The 10067-nt window shown below is 42.9% G+C and overlaps 2 protein-coding genes across 14 annotated transcripts in view; one reads left to right on the forward strand and one right to left on the reverse strand.

Moving 5' to 3' along the window:
* Window positions 1–538: 538 nt before the first annotated feature.
* Window positions 539–3650, forward strand: nyx (nyctalopin). The gene is made up of 5 exons (XM_072444905.1): window positions 539–663; window positions 781–845; window positions 1223–1509; window positions 1802–2106; window positions 2665–3650. The coding sequence occupies exons 2-5, from the start codon at window positions 824–826 to the stop codon at window positions 3482–3484; spliced, it is 1434 nt and encodes a 477-aa protein (XP_072301006.1). The 5' UTR covers window positions 539–663; window positions 781–823; the 3' UTR covers window positions 3485–3650.
* A 1072-nt stretch (window positions 3651–4722) lies between these two features.
* caska (calcium/calmodulin-dependent serine protein kinase a) overlaps window positions 4723–10067 on the reverse strand; it is a 95150-nt gene continuing 89805 nt past the window's right edge. For 5 of the 13 annotated variants that reach the window (XM_072444912.1, XM_072444911.1, XM_072444907.1 and 2 more), the window contains 8 exons: window positions 9886–10067; window positions 9398–9513; window positions 6688–6768; window positions 6539–6619; window positions 6271–6473; window positions 6117–6200; window positions 5883–5909; window positions 4723–5706 (listed from right to left, as the gene is read on the reverse strand). The exon at window positions 9886–10067 is cut by the window's right edge and continues 15 nt beyond it. In XM_072444912.1, the coding sequence (XP_072301013.1) occupies window positions 5530–5706; window positions 5883–5909; window positions 6117–6200; window positions 6271–6473; window positions 6539–6619; window positions 6688–6768; window positions 9398–9513; window positions 9886–10067 (951 nt within the window). In that variant the 3' untranslated portion in view covers window positions 4723–5529. The remainder of the gene's footprint in view (window positions 5707–5882; window positions 5910–6116; window positions 6201–6270; window positions 6474–6538; window positions 6620–6687; window positions 6769–9397; window positions 9514–9885) is intronic. The other 8 variants (XM_072444916.1, XM_072444914.1, XM_072444909.1 and 5 more) reach the window with 3 other exon arrangements.

Here is a 10067-nt window from a genome sequence, read left to right on the forward strand (position 1 = left end):
GGCCATAGTTTACATGAATCTTTAGGTGTTTGTGCTGTTTCTGAGGTCTACGTGTGCCTCTGGGGGTCACATGGTTCTAATGTGTCTAAGGCTTTTATAATAAACCATAGAGCTGCCATCACAGTGCTGTATAATTTTGGTCATTGTCAGAATTGGGTTTTTAGGTCAGTGGGGCGCGTGTGCACTTTGGGCCGTGATGTTCCCATTGTAAACTAATTCAGCAAATTATTGATCTGGTCCCTCAGCTCTTACCACTGATGGCTCTGTAATCTCATCCATTTCAACATCTGCATTTCAAGTTCTACATTTAACTTGACCGTGTGCAGTAGTAACCCTAATCTGTTTTCTAAGTTACCGCATGCTTCGTCTGTTGCATCTGGGAGCGCGCATTACTTCTGTAATCCCGCCAACCAGCCTCTCTTCATCCCTCCATCCAGGGGATTTGTGTGCCATTAAGAGATGGCTTTTTGGTGTGAGTCATAATGATGGGCACATGCAGAGCAGGGCAAGGTGCAGTGCATAACCACACACTGTTGCTCTGGAGGCTGCAGGCTGCTATAGTGATGTTCTGAACAGGAACAGTTCAGTTTGGGATGACTAGAATGGACTTGAGGGCGTTTCAAGTAATTTTACACACACATGGATGTCCGGGAATAAGTGAAGGTATGTAACTATTCTCTGATATGTAATTGTTCCTGTTCATATCAAACATCCACTCAAATATGCTTAAAATCATTTTAGATACAAGTATGTTTCTGTATTTATTCTCTACATTTTCAGATCAGTGTTAACCCGGGCATGTCCCACTTGAGAGACTACAGTAATGACCATCATCACGTTCACTGGTCAGTTGTGTTTTGTCTGTGGGTGTTTTTGATACGCTATAGTAGTTGCAATACTATTCTCTGGGGACTGGAGTCGTAACTGACTTCACTGTAGATGTCCAGTGTCTGACGCGTGTCCATGATCTCAGAACTACATCCCTTGTTTCTCAACTAAAGCCTGTTCCATCTCATGAAACAACTGGGATGTGGTTGTTGACTGACAGGACAGTCCCAAATGGAAGTCCAGATGCTTCCATTTGTTGTGAAGCTAATCTCTAATGTTTAATCACTTCATACAAGAAAACAGACAATTTTAAGCCCTCATTCAGACATTGGGTAAAACAAAACGATAGAACTTTGTCAGATTGACCTACATTGGTGCTGCTTGTCCTCTCCAGTCTCTGTCCTCTGCCTGATGCCAGTTGTGGTGGTGGGCCGGTGGGCGTGTGCTCGTGCCTGCCCTGCCTCCTGCACCTGTACGCAGGAGAGGAGCTGCTCTGTGCTGTGTGACCACACCGGGATGGCCGAGCTGCCCAAAGAGTTCCCCTGTGAGGCCTCTGCCATCAACGTGGACAAGAACGCGCTCAAGTTTCTGTCAGAGAGAGCGTTTGGGACCTTGCCCTCTCTTAAGTCCCTGTCCTTGGACCACAATAATATCTCCTTCATCACTCCTGGGGCTTTTAAGGTACGCTTCAGTCATTTCATTTTAGCAAACTTCATCAATTCATTTTCACTACATTCAATATCATTACAGTTAATTAGGAGAAGGATGCGAGTTTCATCTTTGAACTAGCCAATTTTTAGTGTCAATCATCCAAAGGGGTCGTGCTGCTCCTTGTCACCTTTGTAAGAGCGTGGCCATTGTTCAGGATCTACTCCACCCAAGGCCCTGCTGGAAAGGCCCATGACGCCATAAACCTGACTTCTTCAAAATCAAATGCATAAACCTTAACTATGATCTTTTTACACATCTACAGGGGCTTTCAAACTTGATTGACCTCAAAATGGCGCACAACCAGTACATCAGTTACCTCCACACGCGCACGTTCACTGGCCTGAAGAAACTGGTGCGTCTGGACATCGCTGACTGTAACCTCTTCAACCTCCCGGACCGAATATTCATCGAGCAGATCGCCCTGAAGGAGCTGCTATGCTTCCAGAACAACTTCAGGAGGATCCCAGGATCGCTCCGGGACATGGAGAACCTCACTCATGTTTACCTGGAGAGGAACAAGATCGAGGCTGTAGCCTACAACTCTCTGCTGGGTTTGGCCAGACTGAAGTAAGTCAAGTTATAGCTCAATCTAAAAGAACTGGAGACTGCACTCTAAAAAAAGACTAGACTCACAACTGTTGCCAGTGCTTGAACCTACACAGAGGAGCCTTACATGTTTTTTTCCTCTCGTTCTGCTTTCTGATTGCATTATAGTCGAGAGAAGCAAAGCACCTAAGAACTTGTCCAAAGATTTTGTTATTAACAATAAAGAATCCGTCTTGTACACTTTTTTACTGTTTTACAACTATTTACTATTATTTAGAGTTGAAGTATGTAAAAAAAAAACTTGAGAATGGTGTGTGACTTATGGTACTTATCAAGTTCCAAGTAGATATAATTTGAGATACTACTACAGATGCCCTTCCGCTGAGTAGGCATGTTGGTGAAGTGTCATACCAAAGGACACCGTGACATGTAATATGTGAAGTTACTGGTACAAATGTTAACCTTTAAATCAGGCCTGTTCTTAAAAAGGCTGATTCTACACATACCAAACACGTTCAGCCATTGCATTGTGCTCCAGTTAATCATGTTTTGTGGTTGGATTGTTTTTGTGCGTGGCAGGTACCTAAACCTCCAGGGGAACCGCATCAACGTGATCCACGACCAGGCCTTCCAGGATCTCGTGCGTCTGGAGAACTTCTACCTCAATGACAACCTACTATCCACCCTCCCTCGGGTCGTTTTTCAGGGCCTCACCTGCCTCAAAATGCTTAACCTTGGAGGAAACCAGCTGACCAACGTCTCCAAGACATGGTTCAGTGATTTGGTTGAACTGGAAGTCCTATATTTGGACAGAAACCAACTGGTGTTCATTGAGGAAGGAACATTTGAAAACCTGACCAGCCTGATCACTCTCCACCTGAACAGCAACAACCTCACCACTCTCCCACTCCCAGTTTTCCAGCCAATCTACTTCCTGGGTCGGCTGTTTCTTTTCAGAAATCCATGGGAATGTAGTTGCGCCCTGGAGTGGTTAAAGGCGTGGATGGAGAGCTACAAACTGGTGAGGGACATCCCGTGTGCTTCTCCCTCCTCAGTGGCCGGACTGGATCTAAGCGAAGTGGTGTTTGCTCAGATTAATGGCACTTGTGTCGATCCGGCAGAGTTAAACCTGACCACTGCTTCCTCAGAGATTGTGTCCACCACAGAGAATAAATTCAATAGTTTGATTTCAAAGCTCCTTCAACAGGAATTGAAAGAGGAAATGGGCAACAGTTCAGAGAGCCTCAGAAATGGCACGGCGCAGGAGTCAGAGGAGGCACAGCTCTCTGGCCGGGCCTCAGTGCAAGGTCCAGACCAGTGCTGGAGCTGGGTCGTACTGGTCTGGGCCGTCTTCGGCTTGTTACAAATCAGTGTCTATGATGTCATTTCATACGCATGAAAAACAACCACTATTTCTGTATTGTTTGTCATGGACAGAAATGGAACGAGTTAGACGGTGTTTTCAGTACGAATGAGCATGAATTATAAAGTGCTTTAAGGTGCACAATGTAACATTTCTGAAGGAGGGTCCACCACCTGCTCGTCTCTATGGAGATGTTAGTGCTTTGTCTGGATTGTTCCACATTATGACATTAAACCTTTGTGATGTCGCAGCTGACAAGAAGAAAGTATGTTTTTCAATATGGGAGTAGTAAAACAGATGAAATACATGCTGAGTGTGTTTAATGCCAGTGTGGAACATTCTATGCAAAGCAATAACCTGTGAAACAAGCAGGTGGTGGACCCTTCAACAAGTCAGCCAATGATATATTGGTACTTTTATATAGGACTCTACAGCCAAAGTGTGGATTATTGTTGAAATGAGATGAATTATATTTTTGTTGCATAATAGTAATTTTTCATTAATATTATGTAATGATAATCATAGAGATATGTAATGTTGTTTAATATGTCGTTCACACTACACGTTAACGTGTAAAATGAAAGCAGATCAGAACTGTTTGCTCTCATAGTTATCTCTAAGCAGATGTCCTCTGCTGTTTCTCTTCAACAACTGTAATGTCGGAGTGCCAGCTTTTCCATAAATGCATTAATCTTCTTAGCGCTGCAACTCGCTCCAGTCGTTGCTGCTGCGGTGTGTTGCACAATGTTATGGAGTGTTATTTTCTGCTTGTTTACGATGGACAAACTGGGCATTCTCTGTGAACCTTTTCCAGAGTTCAGCACTGCCATAAACAGGAGACATCATTTCTGAAACATTGACAATGCTTTTTTGTAAGTTGCTTTGCTGAATGTACGGTAACCATTGGCTCCACAGCCCGTATTTGACTAATGACTGTTCCTATATATTTTTCTAAATAAAATTGCAGTTTAAATTCTTGACCTTGATCAGTGTAATCTGCCACTGGCCAGTTCACCCGTTAATGTGGGATTAGGCTGCGCTTTAGAAGAACTGGGAAGGCCGGTGTGCTTCTCACACTCATATGAGCTTTGTCTTACTTCATAAGAGGTCACACCGAGCTCGGAGTTTGACCTAAATGTAGAGGAAGAGCGTAGGTGTTAGTACGGATCCATTTACAGCACAATATAACAGAAAAGAGACACATGCACTAAACGTATCTTCATATGCTGTATCTGTTTGCAAGTTTTGTGAAAAATCTAAAAAGGAAACCAGACTTTAACTTGATTTATTTTGTACAAACACATCTCACTACATGATCAATGTGTGTTTCGTTTCGAACCATTTCCGAGTATGGGATGTGCATAGGTGCCAATCCTGTTTATTTTTTACTCCATTTCTCTCGGCTGAGCTCAGTCCTTCAAACTGCTGGAATGTTTCAAATATTTTTCCTTCTTTCGAGGTTTACACAGGGGCACAGGGAACACTGACTGATGGCTCGGATACTTGCAAATGTCCACATGCACAATAATCTCATTCAAATCTCTAACGATGCGTGATTTATTAAGAGACAGCACGTGTTGATGCTGAAGATGTAACGTGACATGAGCAGCGTGTCAAAGTGGGAATGATTTCAAGAATACAGATGACGATTTTGGAGACATTGCCGTGTCTGTGTGCTTTTAGTTGGGAGTTGTAGTCCACTGACATTGTCTTTTGGTGAATGAGCAAGACGACAATGAATGAAACAAAACAGAGGACACGGTACCGTCTCTTTCAGAAACAAACATCTACAAAAATGTTGCCTCGTAGCTAGTACAGACATGACAATATTCACTTTATTCATTTTATACATCTTTATGACTAGGTTGTCTGTGGGGCAAGGCTGCTGTAAGTGTTTAGCGCAGCGTTTTGGAGTAGATTCCGATCCGATGCTGTGGTTGTATTCACAGAATGCTGAGTATTTCACCATCCGAGTGCAGTGTAGAAAGTTCTCCCGTGAGTTCTGGCATTTCTTCTTCTCTAAGTTTGACGAGGAGATTTCGTTGGCGTTAAGGTAGAAGGAAGACGGAGGGAGACGACGGTCAGTAAACCCAGGACACGGGCACCCACTGACTGGACGTGCACACCAGATCCACGGCCTCCTCCAGATGCCTAATGGTCTCGTCGATTTCATTGTTGATAATAGTCTGGTCAAAGTAGTGTGCGTATGTCTTTTGGAGGATTTCGGACTCTTTTTGCAGCCGCTGGAGGGACTCATCCTGCACGAAGAAGGACAATGCATTCATTTGAAAGATGCTTTTGCACTTCTGCTTCTGGTTTGAGCACAGTTTAGTCCTGATGTAGACTTGGGACTAAACTAGGACCTGCACCAGGACTAGAACAGGACTAAACCAGTTCTGAGGCGAAAGTGTGGCGTTACACGTGGCTTACTTACTGGTAGTGATCGGCACCACCTTGGCATCTGAGCAAATGCCCAAATAAAAACATGCAGCGTGCAAAAACAAGTGCAAAGATGTGTGAGACATTCAAAACTAGGAAGCAAAACAGACAAGACTCAACCACACGTGGTAAATAGAACAAACCAGCCTAAAGTGAGTTTGAACTGGTCAGAGAAACTACAGCTTGAGCCTAAATAAACTGAAAGGACACGTCTCTGCTCTGAGCGTACCTCGTTTATTCCCGGTGTGATCGTCGGTGCAGCAATAAACACCACGTACGGAGCGAACTCGGCCGTCCGCAAAACCTTCAGGGCCTAAAACAGACGAGCACGTTTAAGTTTGGATATTTATCGCGCGCGCTTCAGACGTGACGACCGCACTGACCTGAGGCTCTACGTCGAGGATGGCGATGAAGCCCTGTTGGTGGATCTTGCGGATGGTCTCCAGCCGCGTGCCGTACATGGCGTCTTCGTGGCTGCCGTACTCCAGGTACTCGTTGTTGCTGATGTCCTGCATCATCTGGTCGTGAGAGACGAAGTGGTAGTTCTTGCCGTTCTCTTCGTCCTTCTTTGGGGTTCTGGTTGTGTCTGGAGGTCAGAACAGAGGTGTGAGGCTCTGGTGTGGAGCAGTCGGTGTGACTTGTGGCTCTTACGTGGGATTGGGTAGGCGAATCTGTCAGGGTGTTTAGTTATGAGGGTGTTCTTTATGTGTCTTCTGCCGACACCATGAGCACCTGTTCAGGACACAACCCAGTGTTAACCTTACATGATAAGAGTATTGCACTACACAAGTATGACTTACCTAACAGAACTAGTGTTTTCCTCTTAAAAGCAGGGAGCTTTACAACCTCTTCATATGTGACGAGGTCTAGTTGGTCAAACACTACAAAAAATGAAACCCAGTTTAAAATGTAGCAGTAAGATCGTTCTTCAGACAATGAAAGACCAAAAACACTGAAAACTATTTGCTAAATTACAAGCTTGGCTTCATAAAATAAAATATACAAACAGACTTCATGTTGTTTGGTAATTTAAAATAGGAAACTGATCTTTTTGGAAATAGTCTGCAATAAAAAGATTGAAACGTTGTTCAAACGGGCTTTCTCTGTCCATGATGTGTATGTTTATAACACAAAGCTTTAGAAGTGAAGTCTGCTGTTGTTTGTAACTTGGTTGTTTAGTCTTTGTTTTGCCTTTAGCATGTCTTTGTACAACATGGGCTCATACTTTTGCAGCTCTTGCCACTACGTTGCAGCCTATGTTTGAGCTGTCGAGTGAAATACAATACCCACAAGCCCCTTGACTGTTTGTGAGACAGAGCAGAAGTTATTGCAGGGTGAGTGTTAGTTATAGCCCGACCGACGACTCTGGGCGGCCTCGAGTTACAGAAGGGTGTAGACGACATTTCAGTGCAATGGTTTCAGTTTGTTTTTTTGTTTCTGTTGATGTGTTCAGCAGAAAGAAAACTGACAGCCCTACAGTGACAGCAGTCTACTGGGGATGAACAAATGAACAGAGAAAATCCACTGTCACTGGTTGTTACTTACATGCAGAGGCCGTTCAGAAGAAGCAAGCAAAAGAGATGGGACAGGAGGGATAATTACAACCACAAAGTTACATTGTACTCAAAAATGCAGCAGGGGTTACAGAGCAAATGGGGAAAACTAATACGAATGTACTTGCTGCTTCATGATTTGCAAGAAAATGCAGTATTAGATATAGCTACATGAATAATACAACCTTAATGTGAAAATGTTACAAACTGAGAATTGATGAGGTTTAAAAATAAAGCAGCAGCAAGCTCCGCCCACTCATGACCACCACCAGCGTTGTACTTTGTTCTATAATTCAAATATGCCACACGTCAGTTAAAAATAATGTTTCAAAAAAGGTCTATAATATATAGGGAAGATACATTTTCTCTGAGCGAAATCCAAACTCACAATCAAATGAAATGGTTATGGATGACAAACTTCATAATAAATCACAAATAAATAGTTATTATCACCACTAGTTCTGACAGATTAAGACCATTCTAAATGTTTTCAGGAAAGGTCAATTTTCATCATTTCTACGATTTTTATTTCAAAAAATGAATCTCATCTGAGCTTTGAAAAGATGAATTGCATGTCCATATTGAAGTGTTAAAGATGGTCGTTTGTGTTTCTGGTCCCTTAGCGTGGCTGATAAGGGAAATGGATTAGTTTAGGAAGCTCAGGAATCAATATCTGATCCATTAAAAGTACTTGTATACATCAAAACAAGCAAGTATCGATACAAGTATCAATACTTGATAAGCTGAGTCTGGTTTTGATATATATCGACTAATGTTTACATCTGACTGAACTAATGCAACCGTCTAAGAATACCCACTGACATACTTTTTACTTTTCTTATTCTTATCCTTAATACTGTGTATTTCTGTAGTGCTTTTCCACCTTCCAGGCATTCAAAGCACTTTAAAAGCAGTGTGGGTGAAGTGTCTTGCCTAAGGACACATTTCCTCTTGTTTCCACAGTGGCACCTGGTGGACCAGTAGTTTCACATCCAAGTACTGACCAGGCCCTGACCTGCTTAGCTGATGAGGGGCATTTGTAGCAGGAATGGCCCTTGAACCCCCTATAGTCACGTACAAGTACAAGTGACATTGTGCACATTCATGCTCTCTAAATAGCTTTCTAAATCGCTTTGGTCACAATACTGCATTGGAGCCTATAGTAGTTTGTACACTTCAGCTACAACTTGAGTCTGGGTGACACTGAGCTGGCTTCAGTAGACGTTTAGCTGCAGCGTCTCAGATTCCCTGGTCGGACAGAGCAGCTGCTGGGGAACATACTGTACAGCTTTCACTACATGAGACGGACATCTGACTCCCCAGCCCTGCTAAAGATGATTCACATGCAGCTTTTATTTGATTTTACATTTAAAAACGAATGGATTCATCCAATAACCATTCAATTCTACTTGATAAACATGTTAGTGACTAGAGTATCATTACCCCAGAGGTGTGAAGGGTTAAATTGGACTCAAAATCTTTCAAATAATGAAATTATCAATAGTCTCAACAGAAATACCAAAGCCAATTAGCTATTTTAATATTATTTTGTATACTTAATCCCCAAAGATTTCACATCAGAGCCTTTCTCATTTATCTGAGTTTGCGACAGGCAAATAGTGTCTGGATTCATAGTGAAATGTGCGTGTGATATAACCCCAAAGCCAATACAAGTGCATTCCTAGTTCAAACTGCAGCTGTAATCAAAGCAGATAAACTTGACAATCATTACTTAAGCGTCCACTGCCTTGTGCATGTCTCAGCGTGTTTGCCCGGGATCAACCCGCGGCGACTTTGACCCCGGCAGCAGTAACCTGACACAGGATAAGCTTTGTGCTAACCTAACATATTTTGTACGTGGTGCCTGTGGCGGTTTCACATGTGATGTGACTGGACCAGTTTGTAATAACAGCTTAGGGTGTGTCCTCACGCCAGTGTGTGTCACTGTGGGACTTACCTGCATTATGCTTTGCCAAATACTTGTCTTTGTACTGTTTCTTTTTCTTGCCAAACCAGGTGCAACTGGCCTGCTGTTCCTGCTTGGTTTTTTCCATGGCTATACACGCCACACGCCTGAAGGACAAGCATTATGGTCAGTTAGTTTAGCCCATAAAATACTGCTTACATTTTGTTACAGTCAGACCAGGCTTAATTAGACAATGATTATGAGGGAAATTTCATGACACATTTTAGAGCTGCAATTACCCCAGATTACACCCTCAAAGATGTCTGACTACATGTTTGTAGGAGACATGACGTTACGTTTAGATTATTTCTGCATTTTATGGGTATAAATCTCATCACTGTTGATGATGTACATTTAAACACACTTCATTGATACACAAGGGACACAGTGTCTCACACATTACAATATTATAAATATTAAATATGTACAAGAGTTGGGGTAAATAAATCATTGATATGAATTGTAAACATATTTCCTACCACTCCTGCAGCTCTGGTGAGGGGATGAGCCCAGCTGTGGCATTCTTTGTGTTTTCTAGTTTGCCCTGCCACCAGTTATGGTCATCTTTGGAGATGATCTGGATAATGTCTCCGACTCGGAACCGGATTCCAGCCTCTTTGCAGGGAATGAGTTCATCTTTGGACGGCTCATATTCAAACTG

Source organism: Eucyclogobius newberryi, unplaced genomic scaffold (assembly GCF_026437365.1).
Source record: "Eucyclogobius newberryi isolate DKJ021-1_F unplaced genomic scaffold, fEucNew1.0.hap1 SCAF_14, whole genome shotgun sequence".
NCBI lineage: Eukaryota > Metazoa > Chordata > Actinopteri > Gobiiformes > Gobiidae > Eucyclogobius > Eucyclogobius newberryi.